Consider the following 26,040-nt stretch of genomic DNA (forward strand, 5'->3'; position numbering starts at 1 on the left):
TACCGGTATATACGGAGGATGTGAAGATAGATGGATGTTAGATCAATAACGTTTTGAACCCTCGAAATATGGTGATGCTAGGGGAAGGGGAAATAGATAGGTAGATGACCTTTGTGCATCACTTTGTGTAGACTTCATATCATACGCGTACCGGCACCTACCTACTGTTCACCGACTGATAGGTAAAAAATGGCTCTTGTGAAGTTACGTGTTGCGTGCCTACCTGATGAGTGAGTGATAAGTGAGTGAGTGATAAAGTGCCGGCTGGGAATATATGTAGTAGATTCATTATTTGGTATTATTTTATCATTATTTATCATTATTCATTATTATTTATTATTATTTATTATTACTAGGTACCGTTCCCCCTTTGGGCCATTGCATAAAATTTCACTAATTCATTTACGGATTTAGCGGACTTTTCAAAGTTTGAATGCTGAGAAATCAAAAGCCCCCCCAAAATTCACTGCCCCTCTTGGGGGTGGAATCCTGAAGAATCATTCGATGAAATGGGGGAATGGGGCGGTTCGATTGGGTGGCTGCAAAAATCATGAATCAGTTGAGAGAAGTTTCTTGGGAGAACTCTTCCCGAAGGCCTTGATGCCCTTCTTTCCATAGTCAAACCATCAAACAACTTCCCACCACTTCATTCCAGCGAAAAGAGAAGAAAGATATATTTATTTTCTTACATCTTACATGCGCTTACGCCGGAGAGTGTAACATCAATTGCAAGCCACGAATTCAAGGCTGCAAAAACCAAGACCTCGTTACCCTCCACTTTTTCGCCTCTCATCTCTCCTTCTCCAAGAGATCCGGCCCCTCTCTTCATCCGCTACGGTGGAATTGATTGACCTGCATAAGCTTACGGTAAAAGAGTCGAAAGAGTTATTGAACTTTTTATTGTGACCACCTTCTCATTCCAAGACATCAACAACAACAACAACAACATCACCACACCGATCAATATCTTCAAACAAATCGGATCTAACTCTGTTTTGCCGACTCTCCGTCCTACGCCCGCACTCTTGGTGGTCGGAAATATCTAGGGAATGTAAAGATCGTTCTTCCTGAAAGAACATCTATCTCGTTTCATCCACAAAGAAATCGCTCCACGCCTTCTCTACGTCAGAGTCACAAATAAATCAAGACCACAACAAGATTTAAATGGCTGCCACCAGTACCAATCGCCATAATCCAATAAATTCGGATTTTACCCTATCTCCACGACAAGAAGAATTACTTTTCGCTGCTCTCAATTCAAACAAGTCGTCAACCAAACCTTCAAACAACATGGATAAATCACTTCCACCATCAACAAATGCCCTTTCAAACACCTCGACGTCCACATTCAATGAATCTCCAATCCAAGCTCCCGGCTCAGGTACACTAAGTACATTTGACGAAAGCCCCTTTATCGACTACGATTATGAATTCGAAGGTGATGATAGTTTCAACTTCGACTTTGGCAATGATTCACAAGGTCAAATGATTGGAAATTTACCTGGTTCGTCGTCAGATGGTGATGCTGATAATCATGAGAAGCGAAGTCATCCTGATGATGACGATGAGGAAGAAGGTGGTGGTAAACGAAGAGAAGGTGATGATAAATCATCCAAGAAGCCTGGCAGAAAACCTCTTACATCTGAGCCCACTTCTGTGAGTATTTGTGGGGTTGTACTTATTTCTGAATAGCTTCTAATTTCTTAATTAGAAACGCAAGGCTCAAAATCGTGCCGCCCAACGCGCTTTCCGTGAACGAAAGGAGAAGCACCTGAAAGATCTCGAGACCAAGGTTGATGACTTGCAAAAGGCTTCCGAATCTGCCAATCATGAGAACAGTATTCTACGAGCGCAAATTGAACGAATGACGATGGAATTGAGGGAATACAAAAAGAGATTATCACTTAATGGTGGTATCAACCGTAGTCCAAATGGCAACCCCCCGGCTTATTTCGCAGGAAAAGGGCTTTCAAATGCATCGGCCACTCCAAATGATGTCAACTTCCAATTCGAGTTTCCAAGATTTGGTCGCCTTCCAGGTCCTCCTATCACCAACGGAAGTTCATCCATGGCACCATCCGCCTCCCCAACTACACCAACTCAGAATGCTCAGAGTCCTACCGATAAGAGTCAATCTAGCTCACGCAATCATTCCAATGCCAGTAATACTTTTGGCGTTGGTACAACCCAAACTTCAGCTCAAAATGGTGATGATATGACATCCTTCTCTGGTCTGTTCAGCCCGGAAATCCTGGATAGTGCATTCAAGAGTTCACCATTCGACTCCTTTGGCAACCTCACCCACGGATCAATGTCCAGTACGGGCTCTCCTCATCAATCTACCAATGGCCAAAATACTTCATATAGTTCACCATCGGCTTCTTCACAATCCAACCATGGAACAAGCTCATCCTGTGGTACCTCTCCAGAACCTACGAACATGCAATCACCATACAATAAAGCGACTGACAATACTTTAACAACGATTGGAGAGGAGAACACATGTGGCAACAGCAATGCAGCACCAGGTGAGATGTCCTTTTGCGAGAAGCTCAACATGGCTTGCGGCAATCCTAACAATCCTATTCCCCGTGCATTGTCTGAATCTGGTACCAATCCAGGAAATGTAGAACCCCTCGTTTTCGATGTCAATGGAATCGATTGGTTGGCTCAACAAAACAACAATCAATTCGATCCTCAACTTTACGGTGATTATCGGGAACCACAGAACAACATTCTCTCAAATGACCTTTATGGTCTTGATGATGGTTTCTTCACAGATGCATTTGATATCCAAGATTTCAATAGCCCATTCAACGTTCCGACTCCAACCACTACAGCGAAGGATCTTGTGCAACAAATTGATGAAAAGCAAAATGAAGATAGTGAGGTAGTTCCAGGAGAAGATAGATCAACAATGCTTAGTTGCAACACCATTTGGTATGACTCCTGATTTTCAATAAATGAAACTTATACTGACAACAATTTAGGGATCGCCTACAAAATTGTCCCAAGGTCAGAGAGGGCGAGTTTGATCTTGATAGCCTTTGCAAGGATCTTCAAAAGAAAGCCAAATGTTCCGAGACAGGTGCTGTTGTCAATGAGGCTGATTTTCAAAAAATCATGAATAGTTACGCTCCTAAAGGTTGCGATACTATGTTCCCTACAACAGCCAAGAAGGCATAAATGATCGATCGGATATACATTTGGGATGATACTTGTACTGGAACGGAATGGCGTTGCAAACACATTAAAATGACCAGAAGGTCGGATCATGGTTAAGGATAACATTTTGCTAGGACAAAGCAATCTTTTGGCGCCCAATGATCATGATATATCTCATTGATCTGGATTGGTTTTGATTTTAATTTTCTTTCGCTTCGGGAAATTCGGAATCGGAATTTGACTACTTGCCTTTTTTTTTTTTTTTTTTTTTAGTTCTTTTCGCTTGGTTGTTGATGGTTGGCTGGAGTGGTTTGCCTGTGCTTGATGATGAATGAATTCTATGGCTGGGTGGATGATTTTGCGTTAGTACTGAGAATGGATGAGTTTACAGTATTTTTTTTCACTTGTTCATCTTGTGGACGAAGTGAATAATCGATCTCTACTCTATTTTAGTATTGCGGCAATGGAGACGATAGGCATGGAGGAAATAAGAATTGAACGAGAATGATGATGAAGCAATGGGCTGGCATAGTTTAGTCTGATTAATATGCTATAAGAAATCATCAAGTTAAGTATAATTAATAGTGATTTGTTCATGGATTTATCTATGTGATTTTCGAGATGATTATAGTAGTTTGTAACGATACTGTACCGGAGGCAGCGGCTGCCTGAGGTTTCGTCTGGTTGGTAGTTGTGGGTTAAGGCTTTATCACTAGTCTTCACTTGGAAGTGAAGTCGTTACTAGATCAAGTAGAATGTAGGTAAACTAATTGATAACTAAGTTGAGCACGAAGCTCCTAAACTATGAAACTACTCTGACTATATACTGAACAATAAAGGGGGCCCCTAAAAGCTTTCTGGCTCCTCAAGACTCCTTATCACGCGATTTCTGATGGTGCGTGCGCATACGATCTTCAGGTGACCAAGATCACATACTAATTCGATGAAATCTGATCGTGTTTGCACACGGCCTAAGCTCTCCTAATTAATCAGTTTGCTACCATCGTAACACCATCAATCCTAATGGTGAATCGTGACATAGTTCTAGATCTTACTTATTGTATAAGTTTAATATATCTCTTTTGAACCCTTTTTTAAATTATTGTTTTCTGATATTTAAAATAATAAAATTGATATTTATAAATTTTTTGTCTTTAAATATAATTTTTTGAAATTTTAAATATAGATTTATTATTTGTATATTTAAATTTATTTTAATAATTTTAAATTTTTGGTAATTTTTTATAATTTTTTTAATTAATATATTAAAAGTTGAACTTTGAAATTTTAAATTTAAAAAATTTATATATAAGATTTTGTAAAATATAAAAAAGTTACAACTTGTTACGAAGGTAACAGTCAACCTGTCCGTATAAGCTTCGACCCTATGGAAAAGCAAGGAAATTTACATACAAAATTGTATAACAACTTCCTCACGAGATCTCCCCACCCTTAGCAAGCTTGGACATATAGTCTGATCCAGTCACGTGATGGACCCTGCATATTCAGGGATACAAATCGTAGGTCCATACGAATCGAAGGTCCATAAACTCTCAGGATCCAAGAGATCCAATGAAGGGCGAAGGTCTATATAATCAGGATGGTTTCCTCTGTGTAGAGCTTCGTGTTCAAGATCAATCATTTAGTATACTCTACTATTAGTTACGAATTGCATTATTGTCATTACTTTAAGTCCCTGCTTGACGCCTAGTTATAAACCACCTCGAGAGCCTAGAGCACTTCTACGTGATCTAGACGGCAAACCTCGTAACAGTTATAAACCACCTCGAGAGCCTAGAGCACTTCCACGTGATCTAGACGGCAAACCTCGTAACACAACTTTTTTTAAATTCTTATATTTTAATCTATTGAATAGATTTATTTATTCTAGAAAATAATTTTTTTAAAAATATTTGTTAAAAAGGAATGACCTCACACAGGGAATAGTGGGAAGCTGATAGGGCAGAACTGAGGTAATATTGAGTCTCAGTAGGTTAATCTCTCTTCTAAGTTCTACGGAAGTGCGAAGCTCTCTGTAAGAGAGCTTCTCAATCTAGTCCTAACAGGACTAGTGCCCTGTGCACGTGCCTACGCAGGAACCCATTCACTTTAACAATATTTCTTATTAAGATATTTTGATTTTTAATCTTAATAGAATTGTATATAAATCTTATATAAATTGGAAAAATAATTTGAACCTGTACCTCTAGAAAAGGCATATTATGAAAAAGTTTAAAGTTTTACAATCTATTTTTTTTTCATAGATAATGTTAAAGTGAATGGTTCCCGCGTAGCACGTGCACAGGGCACTAGTCCTATTAGGACTAGATTGAGAAGCTCTCTGTAGGAGAGCTTCGCACTTCCGTAGAACTAAGAGAATGGGTGATTTATATACAAGACCAATATAGCCTCAGTTCTGCCCTGTCAGCTTCCCACTATTCCCTGTGTAAGGTCATTCCTTTTAACAAATAAAAGTATTATTTTTAAAATTTCAATTAGTTTGTTTTATTTATTATAAAGTTATTTATAGATGAAAATAACGATTTTAGATAGAAGGGTGGCCGAAAAGGGGGTATTAGACTCTAGTGTTATTGTTACTAATTTGAGTGATAAGGTGATTGGTGGTGATGTTTAAGGGACAGTATAATATGTTTGTAATGATGAATGAGCTGGAGGTGAGGTGAGGTGAGTTGAGTTGACGTGAGGTATTTCGAAAGAGGAGTTAGTGTGAAAGAGAGGCATAAGGGACAGTGAGATATCTTGTTTATTTTTTTCTTGATTGATTGGGTGGGTGGATGGATAATGGGAATATCTTTTTTTGTCTTTTCTTGATATTTGTGTTCTTGCAGGATGGATGATTGGGGGGGATCAAGTTCTCTGAATGTGCTTCTACTGTTCCTGCCTGGATATGTGGTTATATGATTATACGAATTAATGAGCACGGTGTCTGGAGGAAGCGATACAACTTGAATGTTGGGGGTTCCTTTCTTTTCCCTTTGCTGTTTGATAAGTCATAAAATTTTTTGATATTGATTGATTAGATTCTAAATAAGTTCTACTCATCACCACGCTAGAAATATTTCTTTCATGTTTCGTTTGGCAGATCTTAATTATTAAGTCGTATCAGGAGACATGAGAATGTGTACAGGATGCAGCTTCATCGCACGGTGTATATCTAGAATATTTCTATGCGAATGCCTCCATAGGAGTTCTGCGAAGGTTGGAAATGGAAGGAGCTTATTAAGGAAAGCTTGCTGGGGTATTACCATAGCTCAAACTATCATGGTGGAATGAGCGTGCTTTTTGAATCTGGTCGTCAGTTTGATCTTATTACGTGTGGATACATATTGTGTGATATTCATGAAAATGTCGTATTTCTCTGGGATCCGGAATATACTGGTTCATGTGACTATGACTCTGGGAACAGTTTTGATACTGTTTGACTCATATGCTTAGCTTGTTCGCCTTATTGGAAGATCGTGTCAGATATTTTTCACAACATGGAATATCCTCTTAAAAAGGCGCACCCGATAACTCTAGCGCTCTACTGCCGTCTGGTAGTCAAATCTTAACATATTCATTGTTTAGCATGGAATTACTTGGAAGTCTCGAGTGACTCGAGTCGAGTCACGCTATACTCGTGGATTTCTAAGATAAAGTAAGGGGGAAAAGGCTTAAACCAATGAGGAATCATGTCATTGTATCTAAAGTGTTCTCTTGCAAATCTCACGAAAGCAAATAGCATTTGAAAGGGTTTTTTCTTGGACATCTAGACGGGTGTGAGAAAAACAGTCCGAAGATGCCAACTTCCATTTATGCTCTTATGATTTTCTCAGATAGATTTTGCTTAGTATTTCCATGATACTGATCCAGAGCTACACCTTTGCCTTCCAGTATGATTAGGTTATCTGAAGTTTGTTATTCGCCCATAAATCGAGTCAATATAACTTCACAATTGCTAAATTAGTTTTTAAGGGGTGCGATTCAAATTTTCCCTTTAAGCGAGATATCATATCCCTCTTCAATATGAAAGGTTAAAAATTTATAGGCAGAAGATTAGACGGTACCTGATTACTTACTCGTGTAGCTCGTCGAATAATTCATCTCCCTCCTTTTAATGAAGTTTCCGGAGTGGAAATATAACAAATTGAGGTATTTCGTTTGATTTTGTTGCATATCTGATGGAAGGAACAAGGGGCTTCCCGAGCATTCTTGAATGGATACGATAAGGCGGGGAAGGGGTGGGTGGGGTTAGCTACTAAAAAAGGTGTCTATTTTAGCAGGTTCGTTAGCGCATAGCCTATTTGAAATAGGAAGAACTGAGAAGTGTTGTAAGATGTTATGGCTTATGAGGGTTTCTAACTAGGGATTTTGTGGGGTACACTAATTATAATCACCTATCCCCTTCGTTGGACATGGGAGTAGTATCAAGAAATATCTGTTACCGGGGGAATAGATGCGGACTTTTCATGGATAATAGAAATGGAATGTAGCTAGGTTGTGATGGTAAATATTTCCACAGTTGCAGGAGCGGACCGTGAACAAACGATCTGCACGCATAACGACTTCTTCGACATACCGTTATCTAAATCTTAAAATTCACAACTATTATGTTACCTATACTGATTAAAACTAGAGCGTGCCATCTAATCCTTTGTTCTTCTTTGAGTAGGGATTCTAGATCTTGTTTTAGTGAAAGATTATACTAACTCCTCTTGTGCTATGGTTTCTGTGATTGACTTGTGGTATTATTTAATTAATACTTATTGAAATCTCCGAAGTAACCGTTATTATCATGCTGAGAGTGTATTTGGGATTCACAGATGTACTATTAGCGTATTAACTTATCAATATGAGCTCAAATTAGTCGTCCAATAGTCGAGATCTCAGGGCAACAATCAGGGATTTTCGGATAACATGATCACTTTGAGCTCTGAATTATTCAGATATTGACGTTGGCTGGATCTTGATTCGTCGTAATAATCAGAACACTCTTGAAGGATCAAAGCTTAAAAAGTCTCAATTAGACTGCTCTCATGACTATTCAAGACCAGGACACTAGGCAGCCCCGAAGATTGGCAAACTACTCAAAAAGCTATACGATCAATGACTAACTAAAGTATGAGTCTAGAACTCCTCTGGTGTTTTCATTTGAACTACACTAACCCTCACTAATTCTTAGTTGGGGCAATGGCTTCGAACTGTGTAGTATAAAGGAGACACTTTGCTGTTGAAGGATTTCAATTTATTCTTCTTCATTTACTCGACAACCTTCTATTTCGACTTTCAACAAGTCGACCTTCAATTTCTTCTTCTTCATTTACTCGACAAACTTTTACTTCGACCTTCGACAATTCGACCACTTCCATTCGCTTTATCGGCAGTCCCACCTCCTTGGAGTATGACTATAAATAATGGGAGCCAACTATCTGGCTGTCGTCGCCAGGGAACCAGGCAAATATCTCGACAAAATTCGACAACTTCGACAAGTCCAACCTCTTTGGAGTGTGACTATAAATAATGGGAGCCCACTACCTGGCTTTCGCCGCCAAGGAACCAGGCATATCGACATCACGCCAGTACTTTATCGCCAGTACTTCACCGCCAGTACTTCAACGCCAGTACTTCATCGCCAGTACTTCACCGCCTGTACTTCCCACCGGAAGATTTTCGATATTTATCCGGCCATCCCATCTTAGATAAGTCTCTCCACTCCGCTAACCGCTAATTCGTCTATAGGTAGGCTAGCCTTGATCACACGTCCACGTCGTGCTAGCTGGGAACCCTCAAATGAGGAGCTAAGTGATCTACTCTGAACTAAGTAAATCCACCCTAACATGCATCCACCTCACCTCCCTTACGGAAGATCACATCCAGAATTAGACTTTCGGGTTTGATTCTTGGTGTAATCGGGAGGAGTTAACAAAAGCCCGACCTGGGAAACCAGATCACTCAAAGCCCTCTTGCAAGTGCAAGTTGGTCCTTGGGGAATACCGGAGAAGCCAAAGAAAGCCGGTAAAAAGCTACGCTCTAGTTCGTTTTGATAGAGATTAGTTCCTGAAAAAAAAAAATCACATTAATCCCCCATGTCCCGCTCACTTGTTATCTTACTCTTTGATACGCTACCTGATTTGAGGCCCAGCTTTAAGATCAAGTCGCTCTTGCCAAATCGATGGAAGTGAATGGAAGCATGACCTCAGATTTACGTTTCTTTCCTTGGTTGGTGTACTCGTCATCAACCCTTGAGCCGTAGTTCATTCTAGTAGTTAAATTTAGCTAGTTTATAATATCAATACATTTCCTGCCATGCATTTATTATTTCCTGATCGTCTTTGCCATGTATCACGAGGTCTACTCTAGTCTTCTCAACTCCGCCTTCCAGCAACTCTACCTATTTCTTGCCTGTAGCGCCCCTAGAGTACGCCTTGGCCGTTTTTCGCTGTTTGTCTTTGATAGGTAACCCAAATCTCAAATAATCCCCCAGTATCCAAGCTCTACAATTTCATGATCGTAATTTTAGAGGCGGTGCTCGATCCTGGGATTGCCTTCAGTACTTTGCTTGGGAGTATTTGGATTAGATTGGAATTCCTTACTTTAGGCATTGAGTATGAGAATACAGAAGGACCGAACTTTCAATTGAAGCACTGTTTTAGCAATTCACAGAGACTCCAGCAGTTTAGGTTAGATGTCAGGTAAAAATAACTCCAGCTGGAAATCAGACTTTTCAATGCACAGTTCAATGCAGACGTAATTTCCTCGGTTGCGTGCTCAAGTTCGTCTCGTGTTTATTGATGGGGTTAGCATATTGCAACTGTTATGGGGTCTCTCTGTGAAATTTTGGAGCTTCTCATACATTTGGAGGTTTCTAAAAGGTGATTTTAGAAGGATATAGTCAAATTAGTTCGTCTCATATGGTCGGACTCTCATGAAGAAAGCTACAAAATGTACTTGATGGCTCTCGTTGTTGTTTGTCTAGAATTAACATTTAGTACTCCCTACAATACCCACAAAGCATCTCTTCTACTATCATCGTTGCCTTCCTATCTTCTTCACGGATCTTTCCACATCTGGATTTTGCAATACACTAGTAAACATGGTAACAGTCACGTGACATTACCCTACCTCGCTCCTTCCCCATAAATGTCTCTCGGATTCTATTACCTAGTCTCACCACCACATATCTGAGACTTTCGGACCATACTCGTACTTTTCGTACTTGATTTGTCCAATTCAACGCTATATTGATACTCAAATTTCCCTTTAGACACGTCTCTATCTATCCCCCATGTTCTGGCTGGTCACTCTGGCTAATCGGCAACCTGACTCTAGTCTAGTTATCCCCCGGTTTATTCTCTGGTGTCAAAATTGCATGCTCTCTCCTTCTCCTGTAACTTTGGCTTCAGTGCACAAAGCTTTTTCACAGTCTGAGTGCGAAAGGTAATTCCTAGTTAGAATGGAAGGATTAATGGTAACTACTCTATGTCTAATTTAGTCAATCACAGGAGATTATGGAGAAAATTCATTCTATGGCACGATTCATTTTCTTCTGGATATTTCATTCGACATAACTAGAATTAGCGTTGTTTATCTAGATCAGTTTTCTGTCTACTTCCGACATTAAAGCAAGTGAGTACACCGAGTCGGGGACAAGCGTCTATTCTTTGCGCTTACCTAGAATTTGAGAAATAAGCTGCCATTGTTGCGGGAGGGACGCCTGAGTATGCTAGATTAGCACTGGCGTTGTTGGCGCAAGTTTATACTTTTTCTATAGGCCAGTCAGGAAGGAGAGTTCGTCACATGATGCCAGTCAACTGAGGCACAACAGAACTAAAATTATCACAGAGGGGTCAAGCTCCTTATGGAAGTCATGCTAGGAACATAGTCGGATCAAAGTGATCGAGGAACCCCAGTAAAGATACCTTGAAAACACGTTGCAGCTAATAGAGGCTAATTTACTACTACCTAGATAGTTTCACATTTTGAAGCATTTAAATCCTTGAAGCAATTCCGAATTATTGACTTTGATCCGCTGGTACTATGAAAACTAAGTCTACTTTACTCTTAAGCTCTTTCTATGATAGCCCAGCATATTCTATTCTTAGTCGCTCTTTTCTGTATTGTCTAAACTGCTCCACCTAAGGTCCTCCCTCACAATCTCACGCCATACAAATCTTTTACAATTACCTTATAGTTATCTTTCATCCACTCTGAGCCTTAATAGCAAATTGTTGGAAATCCGAAAAATGGGACGACTTTTGCGCTACTGTCATCGTCGCTTTTGATTCCATTATCAGGTATAAATCACTTTTGATTGAATATTAACTAGAACTTTATAAATTTTGCTGTACGTTAGCTAAACAAAATTATTTTAGGATTTACGCGAAAATAGTGTCTTTTTGATTTAGCTTTTAAGGAACACCATTTCTCGGCTCGGAAAAGGGGAGGATCTGAAACTTAATTTGTCACGTGCTTACACTTGAAAATGGCGAGCTGGGAACGTGACAACATGGGTTGAAAGATCGACATGATTAGCTCTGAAAAATAGCGGATTCTATTGAGGTTTCATCTGGAATTCTAAGCGTAGAATGGGAAAGAAGTTCGTGGCATGCGTGGAAGGAATTAAGGAACAAGGGGAGGGGGCTAAAGATGATCGCGCCAACACAGGCCACATCCATCACGAAAGTCAAGAAATTACACTATGCGTCGTGATATGCTACACATGTGGATGAAAAGTGTGATTTTCTTAATTCTATTGGATATCGGCTTTCCGAACGATGAGCCTTGAAATTTTGATCACAAACGTTATTAGGGGCTAAAGCAATTAGCCGATATTTGAAAACATCATGAATATGTGACAAATGGTAGGAACTTTGTTTGCTGTGATTAACTAGTCATGAATACTAGTTAGAGCGCAATTTTGAATTTGTGAGAGCAAATTTGTTGAGCACATGATGTATAAAAAGTTTAGATAATTTAGGGACCAAGAAACCAACAGTCTGGGATCGATTTAAAGCATAAGGGGAAAGCGGAACTGCGTGTTGACTCCCACTACATGATTTTATAATAAGCTTTTCCGATACATATCTATTCCGTGGCGGATGAATGTCAATTATTTCCTTCTAGATAATTAATAGAAAACAGGTTCATTGATAGGTATATACATGAGAGGACCATATGTCAGCTTTTGCCATTTGCAAAGTTTAATTGCCTGACTGCAACTACAAGCCGGATAGCCTTAGCACAAAGCTTAGTTTTCGTCCATGTTAAAGTTCCCTCAGGTCATGGTTCTCCCCTCCACCCTCGCAGTAGTACCACGGATGCCATTGAACTTTTGGATTTTCAGGGACTAACACCGTCTGATGTAAAAAGCCGGTATGTATGGAAATAAACTTAAAAGAACACAGGCTGACAATGAACACTCTAAAACTAGCAAGTAACTTGTGGTTAGTTAGTGTATCGACATTAGATTGTCAACGAAAAAACTAGAACTAACTATTGACAATCTAATGCAAAACTTTAATCCATAATTTAGATATTTTTCTACAAGAAACTTTAAATCTTCAACTCTCCGAACGAAAGTGTCGTTGGATGTTTCGTTCGATTCCCTCATCTTGTGATGACACAAGATATTCCACACTATGGATCTTTAGTATCAACGATTTCCTTAGACATTAAAGTTCTTCTAGTCATATCTACTGATTCTCCGCATACTATAGGGAACTTCTTCATTTCGATTAAATACATAGTAAGAGCCGTGGGTTATTTTGAGCTCCGCTATCTACTAGTATTTGCTTGCATTGAGTGTGACTATTTTAGTATTTCTTTTTCTATGAACTACCCAAATACTAACTACACTAAGTGTCAATATGACGAATTTAAAGTAAATTAGTAACATTGCCACTCTGTATGAAATATTTAAAATCTATGGTTTTCCCATGTAATTTCAGTTTCTTCCTTCCCTGTCAGCTTCAAGTTTGATATTGAATTTTCACATTTAATAGTGTCTTACGTGTTAATATCTGAAAATACTTACTTACAATACATCTTGAATCTTATTTACTCTTTTACCATTTATCATGACTTCCTCACGACGTCGCGTCGACCGTTCTTTCGTTTTCGAGGATAATATTAACACAACTCCTGACTCAACTACCTCCTCCTATTACACGCGGAGTCTTACGGCAGACGACGTTACCTTAGGTAGTATCGCCACCCTTGCCCGACTTCCTGTCGGTCAAGCAACTCCTAAAGTACGTTGTCTAAAGACAAACAAACTAATCAACTCTGGCGCATTTAATCACCCAGTTGTTATTCTCGGTATATCTCAAGACGGCGATAAAGAGGTTTCTGCTCTTTGTTGCCAGATATCTGGGAATAGCAATCCTTTTGCGCCGGAGGCACCAAGCTTTCTACCAATTTCGACAGTCAGTTTAGGTGGTCAATACTCGCGTGTACCAGTCACCAGGAACGAGGCGGTACTTGAAGATAAAGCGATGTTTAAACGATGTTACATCTTAACCGGACATGGTAAGTTCATCCTTGTAACTTTTGCTTGTAACCTGTTCCGTTATCTTGAATTAACCGGCAATGCCGTGCTTGCAAGCCTTTTGAATTTACTGATATATGTACAATCCACTAACTAGCTCTGTACGACCCAATCTAGGCTCTTCGCCTCCGTGTACTCAGCTTTTTATTCAGCATATAATGAAACTCAATTTCACATTATATGTTGATAGGATCTTGTTGGGTTTCTTGAGACTAGAAAGAGCATCAGATTGAATTGATTGATTTTCTAGCTGAGCAGTTAAGCTGCGAGTATATATTCAAAAAATGAAGGAATAGGTTAGGTATTCGGCCTTCGGAATTAAAGTGCTTTGAAATCAAAATATTGAAAGCAAACAAACAGTATACCAAAAAGGAAAGAATAAATTAAAAGTTGAGTTTTGTTTGCTCCTTATATGCATCATGCAATATACATGCATATGCTGCCAAGATCACAGGAGGTCAACAGATCTACAAAGCATGTGGACCAACCCTCAACCTCAGAAAACTAGAAATATGCTAATACCATCTCCAGTTTACAGCATTCCGCTCTCACTCCTATCGACATGGGGATCTCGGGAATCAAGCTTCTCAACTCGTCTGTGCTCCACCTCTTTCAATATCTTATTGAAGTCCCTAGAGCTTCGTAAGTGGGAGTATAGACAGAAGTTTATTTCCACCCCATCTCTTTATGCTGACAAAAGAACTGAGATTTTGAAGGTAGACATTACTAGATGTTTACCTAAGAAATTTTCACCGTGGGCATAAAGAGTAGATTGGTTGGGAGAAGGTGTAACGAACTCGCATTTATTCTTCTTCGCTTTCCGAATATCGCCAGCCGTGATCGCAGATTTGACCCAGTGGCTCTGAGCACCGTCCTTTTGTGGTCATACAGAAGTGATATCATAGGGGACTTATTCTCTTCTCTTTTTATTTCTCTGCTTTTTTGAGTGCTCCTTGTTTGACTTCGACCCCTGTCTGACCCATTCAATTTAAACTTAAACTTTCGGAGATTTAATACTATCACCTCCGCATTTATCATCATATCGGACAACTACATCGCCACAAAGCCTTCGTCATACATAGTCACAAATCTCATCAACACGCTTATCCGACAACCTTCACAGTCAATCCTATACTCATAGTCACCTTAACGCAGATCCTCGAATAGTCCGGACTAAACCCAACAATGAAAGGTTTTTATTCTTGGATCTAATTAAACATTCCAATTTTGGAATCATCAAATCATATCAAATCTTGATTTTTTAAAACATTGAAAGTTCATATATAATCTATGAGTTTGGATCATGAAGGTAGCGGCAATTCTCACAACATTTTGGCACACATTATCCATCTATTCAACCGCAAATTCACGGTACCAAAAGGCACTTTATCCTCGAGGTATCATTGCACTTCGATGGAAAGTTTCTTACTGCCAAATAGCAACTTTTCATCGCGGATATTGACTATGATAGCGCCGGCCTCGAATGATGGAGGTTATCTTTGCTTGTGCGGGTTTTTGGATATAGAATCGAACTCTTTTAATTTTGAAGGAGAGTTTGACATTTATATGTTGAGCAAAAGCACTGCCATATGTTACGTTGGTGATAATGGAAATCAACTCTACGGAGAACGAGATCTGCTTCACTATCTCCACTACTTTCTATTTCAGCATCGGCGATTTGCATTCATGAAGGATCTAATTGGGAGCATCAATGCCCGAGTCACTGTCAACTTAATTTTTGTCCTTGAAGGGGATGATTCTGTCAGGGCTCTTTATCTGGCTCTTAAGATTCCAGAGAGGTAGAAATACAGGCAGTAGGACCTTCATGCTCATCGTTGTTCAGACCAAGCTTTACAAAGTCAGTTCGAGTCATGATATTTTGCCTCTGTAACAAGATTTATATGGGGTTTTGATGTTGGAATTAGAAGGGATATGAAGTCAGTCACCATCACGATCATATCATCTTCTACATTATCAAGGAAACTCGAATTTATTCGTTCACATTCAAATGTACATCGACACCTGCATTCGCATCAACATCGATATGATTTCTCATCAGCTTCAGCTTCACCATACGACTTCAATCATATCACAATCGTCACCTATTTCACCCTATCATCTTACCATCGTCATCTTCTCTTAATTACAGCGTCAGCTCCATCACAAGATCGCCATAAACTCCTACAACATCATCTACATCTACATCGTTACGCCACAGCTACTAAACAATTGTCCATCACATCCATCACATCCACCAGAAGGATATATTCCAAATACATCATAACCTGAACAATAACAAGAAATTCAAGAAATTCAAACTCATATCTGAACTTCATAAGATAACGCTGTCACGATGAAAAAGAGCTGAAGAGTAATAATCTTCCGCCAGACAGATGAGTATCAAAGAAGAGGAAATAAATTCTCTTGATATCATTCATCCCATAAAAAATTCTATTAACACTGGAAATCTATCATAATACTCTTGGATTAAAAGTCGCAGGGATCTAAATGGATAGATCTCAAGCGCGCGAACTTCAGGGTATCTTTTGTTTTCTTTTCACAAAGTCAACAAAGGAGAAAAGAAAAATAAATACTTTCTCACAATATCATTCACCCGAATCTCTATTCATACAGAAAACCTATCAACATGATTTACTCTTGGATTAATAGTCGTTTAGATCTACATGGATAGATATAAGCGTACGGATTTCGGAGTATATAGCTGGATTATCTATATCTATAGTTGATTATTGTTTGTGGGAGGATATTACTCTAGATTTTTCGCTACGGTGTTTTGGATGATTGGATGGATGGATAGTTGTTATTGAATTTGAGGGAGGATTAGAAGGGAAGAGTGGGATAATATGGAAAGGAGGAAAGGAGGAAAGGAGGGGGGACTCACGCTCGAGCATTTCTGATTTTTGTTTTTATTTCATTTTTTTTGTTCTTTGATACCCTGATTATGGATTATGATACCCGCTCATGTAATAAATAATACCTATTTATATAATACCATTCCAGTCTTCTTTATTACCTTTTCATATATTTATAATATAAATAAACTCTTATGATTTAATATTTATATTTTGAAAAAAATAAAAATTGATTAATGTCTTAATATCTTAATCTGTTAAAAGGAATGACCTCACACAGGGAATAGTGGGAAGCTGATAGGGCAGAACTGAGGCTATATTGGTCTTGTATATGAATCACTCATTATCTAAGTTCTACGGAAGTGCGAAGCTCTCCTACAGAGAGCTTCTCAATCTAGTCCTAATAGGACTAGTGCCCTGTGCACGTGCTACGCAGGAACCATTCACTTTAACAAAAAGTTTAATAAGATTCTTATTAAAGTGTTACGAGGGTTGCCGTCTAGATCACGTGGAAGTGCTCTAGGCTCTCGAGGTGGTTTATAACTAGGCGTCAAGCAGGGACTTAAAGTAATGACAATAATGCAATTCGTAACTAATAGTAGAGTATACTAAATGATTGATCTTGAGCATGAAGCTCTATACAAAGAAAATCCATCTTGATTATATAGACCTTCATGCTTCTATGATCACTGGTGATCCTTCATAATCATCAGTGATCACTTATACCATAATCCTTAGTGATCCTTAATGATCACTACTGATCACTTGTGATCACGTGCCTTGGTCATGTGATGGTAGTTGTGTAGCCCGTCGTAACATAAAGAGATTTCAATATAAGTATTCTGATTTACTGATATTTATTAACTAATAATCCTATTCAAATACTAACTAGAGAATAAATCCAATGCCCGATATTTGCTTTATTTATACTTCCCACCACTACACATAATAGTATAACTAACTACTCCGAGTCAAAGCCGCGATGACCCCCCTTCCCTAACTTCACAAGTATAAACAAAGATTTTACTGATAACATCGTGAATATCTTTCCTCAGACGCAAAGATGATATAATAATACTCCGTACTTCTGTCCAATTGTAAAAAGTGTATATATATACCTATCAAAATGATCCGATTATTAGTGAACCATGGTAACTTCAATGCGGGAACGACTCCCTATTGAATGAGTATGCCCCTGAGAAATCAATTGCTATCTTTCAAATACGTGATTAGGAACTAGCAACTCTTCTCTCGATGAATTCAGGCAATGTTCAATAGATAAACAACCATGTGGAAGATAAGCTGACTTTGCGCACATGATGGGATGGACAGTTTTATCCGCGTGATTGATCACGTGATATATCACGCTTCATTCTCGCTTTCAAGTCAATGAGATCGGTCTTAGGAATCTTGTGCCAAAGAACAGAGAACCAAAGATGGAAAGTATCAAACTCCGATCGTATACATCGAGAGATCTCACGCACGATGGAAAGACGTTACTGCAATCAAATGGTGGCTGTGTTTCCAAGCGAATCATTCATTATCAAAAGAAAAAGGAAAAGGATCTTAAGCTGGGTTTACAGGAGAACTAACTTACTTGCGAACGCCTCGTTTGCTTCTAGAACATTGGGAAACTTTTCCCCACTTCACTTCCTTCTTGAATCAACCAATAGGAATTCTTTCTGAAGCAGCCTCAAATTTTGGAAATGGTATGAAGCAAAAGAAAGAGGAATAAGTAACTTGTGTTTGATCAGGTAAATCATATGGAAGGAATAAATGAAGGAATATCGTCATAGGAAATAAGATTTTTGATGATGCTATGAAATCATAATCGGACTTTAATTCTCGGCTTCATTCGTAAGAGAAGAGGGAAATGTTGGTCTATATGTAAGCAAAGATGCCGAGATTCGCGATAAAAAGGCCCGAGAAGGGTATTCTTGAGCGTATGAAATGTAATGATCGAACTTGTTTACCTGATATTTTCTATATATTTCTTTCTTGCGTTATGTTTCGTGATTCTTGGATGAGTAGTAGACTTGAGACAGGAATACCAAAATTGTGTTTCTGGGAAGAAATATGGGGCCGTTCGTGAAGGGGTTGGCTTGAGGTTGGTAATACGGAGGAGATACTAGAAAGGAGCAGAAAAGGTTGGAGGGAGAGGATGTGCAATGATATCATATGATTTAATGGAGACAAGGAGAAAGATGAGGGAGAGGGAATTTCTGATCTGATAAGCAGATTTTTGATTAATTATTTTATCTACTACGTACATACGTACCGACTACGTACGGAGTAGATAATCTTTGCTTCATACAAATGAATTGCTAAGAAATGGAGATATGGAGATATGGGGTGCGTAAAATGAAATTGTGTGCTTGGGTGGAAACGCTTGTGCTTGAATTGAATGGGTTAATGATGGGAATTGGCCAATTAGAGAAAAGGAGCGACAGTAGATGTAGGTACAACTGGGAGAGTACGGACGGAACACAACGTGTATAATGAATTTTGTGTTTCGTTGGATGTAACTGTGATTGAAATCCCTTTAGCTTGTATACGTATTTTCCTGTCTAATAAGCATTTGGATTGAAACATAAAAATGGATATAAAAGATAAAAGAATTGGAAGGAGACCTGTATCAGGGATAGGCCGTGTTGATTCTTGGCCGTTGAAACACTCAAGACTCAAGAGGCAAAATGACCGGGTGGTTTATCAAGATTATGTGGAGAAGTCGGAGAGGAAGTGAAGGGCGGATAAATGATTTTAGTAGCCGGTGATCTTTTATGAAGGTACTGAGTACAAGGAAGAGAAGATGTAAGATCTTAGCTTTTCTATCTTTTGCATTAATTGTGCTGTAGCTCTGTGATTTAATGATTTGTAAAATAAAATAGACGGTTGATGTGTATATTGTATTGATTGATGGTCAATTATATTACTGAGGATGATAACGATGGTATTGAAGACATCAAAGTGGTGATGTGAGATGCAGATTCATATAAACTCAATTCAATATCAAGACTCTCTTACCATGGCTTTTTCCCTCTTTGTTCAACAAACCCCAGCCTTCAACTAAACCTAAATGATTTGCTTGCCGATGCTAGAATATTAGAAAGTCCCAAAGTTGAACCATATCTTCCCTAAAATGGTAGAAGATACTGTTCAGTGTCTTGAAGAGGGCAAGTTGACGGGAAGGAGTTTCTTATTTAAAAGTATACTGGTTATTATAGGAAGGTTGTAAAGTTAGAGACGGGCAACTTTTAATAGGTACAGTAGTAGGTAAATAGTAAGTCCTACATTCTACGGCTTGTCTCGGTTGACACTTTTATCTCACGACGAAGACTCAAGATGATACTCAGGTGAGGTAAGGAACTAATAATAAATAAGAACCTCTTCATTGTAGAGTGTAAATTACCAAAATATATCAAATACGAACATTGCCTCATTCCATGTACATGATTACTGTACTATGTTGTGGTGCATCAATAAATATTTACCTAGGTACACTAACTAGTATCGTCACAAATCATTAAAAATATCTTATTTTTATTCCCTTTCACATCTATATTTGTATGAAAATAACTTTCTATAACCAACCTAACCTAACCTACCTCGTAAATCTCAACTGCGCCGCTCATAAACTGTTTGTCCTTTTCAGATTGGTCAGGTCTTCGTCAGGTCAGGACTTCAGGACTCACTCGGACTCACTCAGCATACAAAGATTGGAAATCCAATCCGGGCACGGTCCATTTTAGCGGACGACAACCACCGATTCATTCTTCCTTAACCTACCTGGTATCTACTACACATTATCTCCTGTTTTGGACTTTCCAATCCTCAACTCTATAATCCTTCATTCAACATCGACATTATACGTTCGAGTTGCAGCTCATCTTAAAGCTGTGAATCTCGACATCAATGACGCAGTTATTTCACTCTTCATCCCCGAATTCTCTTCCTTCCAATAACGAGAAGCGGAATTTGTCCGGTTCCTCCATGTCGTCGAATAAGCATTCCAATGGCCATAGTCCATTTCCTCAGAAGTTGAAGAACTTCTTTCGGATAAACAGTTCAGCAAATCACAGTGAGAAGAACGATCCATCAATAAAATCAGAGAGCAAATCATCCTTTCGACAATCCAAATTCTTCCCTGGTGGCGGACGAAATCGATCAACTACTATAGCAAGTGAAGGCAATCCATTAGATGACACCCTCAGTCCAACTGCACATGCGAATCCATACTTTGCCCATCAAGGTCCTCCTGCACTTCGACATCATGATGATGGGTCGATACCCCCAAGTCCTCCCGATACCCCAAGTTTCAAAGTCGATACTGTCCAAGGCGTGAATGATCAAGCTACAGCAGCCGGCAAGGAAGAATTGGCACGAAAATTAAGAAGGGTCGCCAGTGCTCCTAATGCACAAGGCTTATTTTCAAACAAAGGTGATGCTGATCGACCAGCTACTGCCGAGCTTGGAAAGGAACCTCTAGTACATAATGCCAGCACTACGATGTTGAGTATGGTTGATGGTCAGGATGGAGAAGATGCTCTTGGCCCAGCTGTTGAAGACGACTTGGCACCTTTACAACCGCCGAGTCTGCGAAACAATCCAGCATTTAGGAGGACGTACAGCTCAAATTCCATAAAAGTACGCGATGTTGAAGTTGGACCGGGGAGTTTTGACAAGATTAAGTTGATTGGAAAGGGAGATGTTGGGAAGGTGTACTTGGTGAGAGAGAAGAAGAGCAGCAGGCTGTATGCGATGAAAGGTACGCAATATCACGATAAAGCATTGTGTACTGGCTAATTTATGTTTAGTGTTGAGCAAACAAGAGATGATCAAGCGAAATAAGATCAAGAGAGCATTAGCAGAACAAGAAATCTTGGCTACGAGTAATCATCCATTTATTGTCACCTTATATCACTCCTTTCAATCCGAGGACCATCTATATCTATGCATGGAATATTGCAGTGGTGGAGAATTCTTTAGAGCTTTACAAACCCGACCAGGCAAATGTATACCAGAAGATGATGCCAGATTTTATGCAGCCGAGGTCACTGCCGCATTGGAGTATTTACATTTGATGGGATTCATCTATCGAGATTTGAAACCTGAAAGTAAGTTGTTTCTTTTTAAGTATTAGGTGCGCAGTTCTAATGAGTTTAGATATCTTACTCCATCAATCTGGTCATATCATGTTGTCGGACTTTGATCTTTCGAAACAATCCGCCCCTGGTGGAAAACCAACAATGATTCTTGGCCGAAACGGCACGAACGTAAACTCATTACCAACGATCGATACAAAGTCATGTATAGCAAATTTCCGAACAAATTCTTTCGTTGGAACTGAAGAGTACATTGCGCCAGAAGTCATCAAGGGATGTGGACATACAAGTGCAGTTGATTGGTGGACGTTAGGAATATTGATTTATGAGATGTTGTTTGGTACAACACCTTTCAAAGGAAAGAATCGTAATGCTACATTTGCGAATATTCTGAGAGATGATGTTCCTTTCCCAGAACATTCAGGGTCTCCTCAAGTTTCAAAGTCGGTTACACTAACATGATCATTTTTCTAAATGCTGACATCTTCTAGCCTTTGTAAGTCGGTAATTAGAAAACTTCTAATCAAAGACGAAAATCGACGATTGGGGGCTCGAGCAGGAGCTTCTGATGTCAAAACTCATCCCTTCTTCCGCACAACCCAATGGGCGCTCATTAGGCATATGAAACCCCCGATGATTCCCCACCAAGGTCGCGGTATTGACACGGTCAATTTCAGAAATGTTAAAGAAAGTGAGAGTGTTGATATTAGTGGAGCAAGAACTTTGACATCATCTAAAGGAGTGCCACTTGATTCTGGCTTGGCAACGCCAGGTGCTGCTGAACTCGAGGTCGATCCATTTGAAGAATTTAACAGTGTCACACTGCATCATGATGGTGATGATCATCATCAACACGAAGATCAACATAATGGAAGATATGACGGTAGGTGATTGTAGGATCTGGCGTTTGCTATGCCGGAGGAAAATGTTTATCGTCTATACTATATGATGGATTTTTAGAGCAGTCGCTTGGATGATTGATAGCACCAAAAACTTCTCGCGAGCATATTTTAATAAGCTATTTCTTTGAATGGGAGAACCGGATGATTTCAATACATGGCATGCGTTTTGATATTCGGTGGAAGACCAGTGTTTTCAAGAAAAGACACTATACGAGATTAACACTACACAAATTTTACCTGTTTCTCTTTGTAAATACTGAATTTGGGAGATGGGAACAGAAAGAACAGGGATAGGTAATTGGAATTTGGAACTTTTGAGGCAAAGGGTAAAAGAATTTAAGAACTTGTGTTGTTTGTTTTTTGTTTTGTTTTTTTTTTCTTTCTGAATTTTCAGTCCGTTGTTTGGACTGTGTTTATTAGCAAAGATTGGGATTCATTGTGGGATATGGTGCGTACAGGGCAAAGAGACTGGCGTACTGCTGTTATTGTTTTTGTTTTGATGGCTACTACTATGACTGGGAGGGAGATGGAGATGGAGATGGAGATGGGTGAGGGGTGATGGAGATGGGTATGGAGAAGGTAGAAGGTGGTGTGTAAAGTGGGCAGGCGGCGAAGAGGGGCGATTGGATTGGATTGGATGGGATGGGTGATGGATGAATTGATCGATAGGTTGATAGAAATTCTACATCTTGTGCTATGAAGGGGCTGGTTCGTCTAGGCAAATGTGCATCTGATAAGTGAGAGAGCTAGGTCCCAAAAATTGTGACGCTAAGCCTTGTCGCATCTCATCACGTGTTTGGCATCTCAACACTCAGAGAGGAGGGTGCGAGTTCGTTCCTACCCCGTCGCTGAGTGGGCAAGCAATCGCGTCACGGACTCTCTTTCGCGTATTCACATGGAGTTTGAAAATCTACACGGATACGTTTCCCAATACTTCACCCAACCACCCATCCAATCCAGCCAGCCGCATAAACTAATTCCCCAGCTCACCATCCACTGTCCATTCAAATCAAAGAGAACAAAACCATTGGACACTACCATCGAGAGGTCCCCGCACCCTCACCCCCACTCCCACCACATCACATCACATCTTTCAGCCCCAAGTGAACCCAGTTCGGTCCTCTGTACAGATCCAAATCCAAATCCAAATCCAAATCCACCAAAATTCAAAACTACTCGAACCACTTGTCATATTTCTAGTTGAGGAGCCCGTGGAGACCTACTAAATTACTCCACCACTTCATCAGTGCAGCAGTGATGAGTGATATACAGGGAGTGAGGGAGGGAGGGAGTCTTTTTTAAGTTTATCTTTTATCTTTTATTTATTTTTTAATTTTTTACCTCACATGAAGTTTCATGCTAGAGCGACAATTTTACAATTTTAATCTTCTTCTACTTCTGCTGTTTGCTAAATGTCTAGTTATTGCACTCAGATGATTCGCTAGCTAGGTACTTATTATGCCTATCGTTCGGCGATTCAAACGAGCTATTTGCTTAGTCAAAGATTGCTTTTCTGTCATTCTGGTCATTCTGATCCCCTTGATACAGCGAGTCCTAGATCTGTATCTATTGGGGGAAATAAAGAATCTTTGAAACAGAGCGATAATGATGGAATTGGCATAAGTGCACCAAAATCTGGGCACGATGATCTGGCTTCTTCAATAACAGACCCTTCGACTGCCATCTCAAAACGATCCCAGGTCTCATGGAAAAGTGACTTCTGGCTACAAGCTTCCGAAAAGCTGCAGACCAAGGATCCGGAACTGGTAAGCAATGACATTTTCCTCGTCCAGATCTACTTCGTTCCGAATGTTACTTTCGTCCAACTGATTTCGCCACATTTAGTTTGAACGCTACTGATTTATAATATGCCGTGAAGAGGCCAAGAGCGACGATATTAACTCGAACAAGGCTCCGAAAATCTTAGCGGATACGGCGACGCTTCTAGAAGTCTGCAAGACTAGTCTGGAATCCATGAATTCCACAAGTAGTAGAGCGGGCAAAGTTCTTGAGAAGACAGTCAAGATCGTGGGATTAGCTAAAGACCTCGTGGGATCTGCCGTCAGTGCTGAACCACATGCGACCATTGCTTGGGCAGGCGTTTGTCTTTTTCTTCCGGTATGTTGTGTCATAACTCACGCCTGGTTTTCAGATTCTTTTGTTCTCCCTTTCATAATCTTCAAAGTTTATATATAGTCTGCTAACAAGACTTGAGCTCCTACTCAATCCTTCCCAACAAGACGATGCTCGTCGTAAAGGTCTCGAAGAATTACCTTTCCTCATCGAAAAGTACAGCCTCATCGAGAGAATTTGCACAACTAAAATTTCAAATCCGGAGTCGGCGAGCATACAACATACATTGTCAAACGCAATCGTTGAACTGTATACAAAAATACTCAGTTTCCAGGCTGAAGCTATATGTCAATCAAATCAGTCGATGGTCAAAGGTTATTTCCGGAAAGTTTTCCAAGTAGATAATTGGGAAAATATGCACCATGATATCATAAGTACAGAAGGCCGATGCTGGGGCTTAGCTCAAGCTATCGACGGCGATTTTTGTAGTAAGTCATTAGAGGACTTCAGTATCAAATTGGCAGAGTTATATACCGTTGGGTGAGTTGTTGTAGCCATTGTCTGAAGATTTGGTTGCGCTGACGGGTACTTAGTTCAGAGTTCCTTCAAGCCTCAAGGCAAACCTGCCAGGCTGTTATTAATCTTGGGCGAGAATCTGAGCAGCGCGAAAAAACCAAAGAAGAAGAGGCATGTTTGCAAGCCTTTCGTTCGGGAAATCTATATGAGGAACAAAAGAATATTACTCCAGATCGAGTACCAGGCACATGCAATTGGCTATTGAAGGATTCAACTTTCATTGATTGGAAACAAGGGCGAGGGTCGGGTTTGCTCTGGATTTCTGCAGATCCAGGATGCGGAAAATCAGTCTTGTCCAAAGCCTTTGTTGATGATAGACTGGTGGCAGCGACCCAGAGTACTGTCATTTGTTATTTTTTCTTCAAGGATGTCTCTGTCTATCAACGGAGCCCGACCAAGGCCATTGCAGCATTACTCCATCAGATATTTTCATCTAAGACCACCGAGCATCTCTTAGGGCATGCTATGAAGGTCTGGAAAGCGGATGGCAAAGAGCTCTGCAATATAGCAGACAGCATGTGGGCTATTCCAGGAGCTATTGCTGCCGATCCAACTGCGGGAGATATTTTTTGTGTCATCGATGCGCTGGACGAATGCGACGGTGTACTTTGGGATTACTTCGTTAGAAAATTGACTAGACTAGTGTCTCGGGGGACTCAGTGTCATATCAGATTTGTAGTTACGAGTCGGCCCTACCACGAAATACAAGGTATATTTGAGGAGCTTCAAATTGACTCCGAGTCATCTTTCCTCCGAATTGCAGGCGAAGAAGAATCTGAGGCTATATCAAGTGATATAGAGAT

General features: G+C 39.8%; 7 protein-coding genes across 7 annotated transcripts; 6 read left to right on the top strand and 1 right to left on the bottom strand.

Annotated features, from left to right (window-relative positions):
• Positions 1-189: 189 nt before the first annotated feature.
• On the top strand, positions 190-618 carry SS1G_09560 (predicted protein; the record flags this gene model as incomplete). Its single annotated transcript, XM_001589788.1, has 2 exons — positions 190-230; positions 429-618. 2 exons carry the CDS (start codon positions 190-192, stop codon positions 616-618), a joined length of 231 nt encoding a protein of 76 aa, XP_001589838.1.
• A 546-nt stretch (positions 619-1,164) lies between these two features.
• On the top strand, positions 1,165-3,186 carry SS1G_09561 (hypothetical protein; the record flags this gene model as incomplete). The annotated part of the gene is made up of 3 exons (XM_001589789.1): positions 1,165-1,656; positions 1,712-2,940; positions 2,991-3,186. 3 exons carry the CDS (start codon positions 1,165-1,167, stop codon positions 3,184-3,186), a joined length of 1,917 nt encoding a protein of 638 aa, XP_001589839.1.
• Positions 3,187-8,579: 5,393 nt separating this feature from the next.
• Positions 8,580-8,913, top strand: SS1G_09562 (predicted protein; the record flags this gene model as incomplete). Its single annotated transcript, XM_001589790.1, has 2 exons — positions 8,580-8,744; positions 8,905-8,913. The coding sequence occupies 2 exons, from the start codon at positions 8,580-8,582 to the stop codon at positions 8,911-8,913; spliced, it is 174 nt and encodes a 57-aa protein (XP_001589840.1).
• A 2,450-nt stretch (positions 8,914-11,363) lies between these two features.
• Positions 11,364-11,453, bottom strand: SS1G_09563 (predicted protein; the record flags this gene model as incomplete). The annotated part of the gene is made up of 1 exon (XM_001589791.1): positions 11,364-11,453. The coding sequence occupies one exon, from the start codon at positions 11,451-11,453 to the stop codon at positions 11,364-11,366; it is 90 nt and encodes a 29-aa protein (XP_001589841.1).
• A 1,788-nt stretch (positions 11,454-13,241) lies between these two features.
• Positions 13,242-13,828, top strand: SS1G_09564 (predicted protein; the record flags this gene model as incomplete). Its single annotated transcript, XM_001589792.1, has 2 exons — positions 13,242-13,692; positions 13,809-13,828. The coding sequence occupies 2 exons, from the start codon at positions 13,242-13,244 to the stop codon at positions 13,826-13,828; spliced, it is 471 nt and encodes a 156-aa protein (XP_001589842.1).
• Positions 13,829-18,020: 4,192 nt separating this feature from the next.
• Positions 18,021-18,319, top strand: SS1G_09565 (predicted protein; the record flags this gene model as incomplete). Its single annotated transcript, XM_001589793.1, has 2 exons — positions 18,021-18,159; positions 18,258-18,319. The coding sequence occupies 2 exons, from the start codon at positions 18,021-18,023 to the stop codon at positions 18,317-18,319; spliced, it is 201 nt and encodes a 66-aa protein (XP_001589843.1).
• A 2,255-nt stretch (positions 18,320-20,574) lies between these two features.
• Positions 20,575-22,577, top strand: SS1G_09566 (hypothetical protein; the record flags this gene model as incomplete). Its single annotated transcript, XM_001589794.1, has 4 exons — positions 20,575-21,349; positions 21,399-21,698; positions 21,748-22,129; positions 22,178-22,577. 4 exons carry the CDS (start codon positions 20,575-20,577, stop codon positions 22,575-22,577), a joined length of 1,857 nt encoding a protein of 618 aa, XP_001589844.1.
• Positions 22,578-26,040: the final 3,463 nt, after the last annotated feature.

Source organism: Sclerotinia sclerotiorum, genomic scaffold (assembly GCF_000146945.2).
Source record: "Sclerotinia sclerotiorum 1980 UF-70 scaffold_13 genomic scaffold, whole genome shotgun sequence".
Taxonomy (NCBI): Eukaryota; Fungi; Ascomycota; class Leotiomycetes; order Helotiales; family Sclerotiniaceae; genus Sclerotinia; species Sclerotinia sclerotiorum.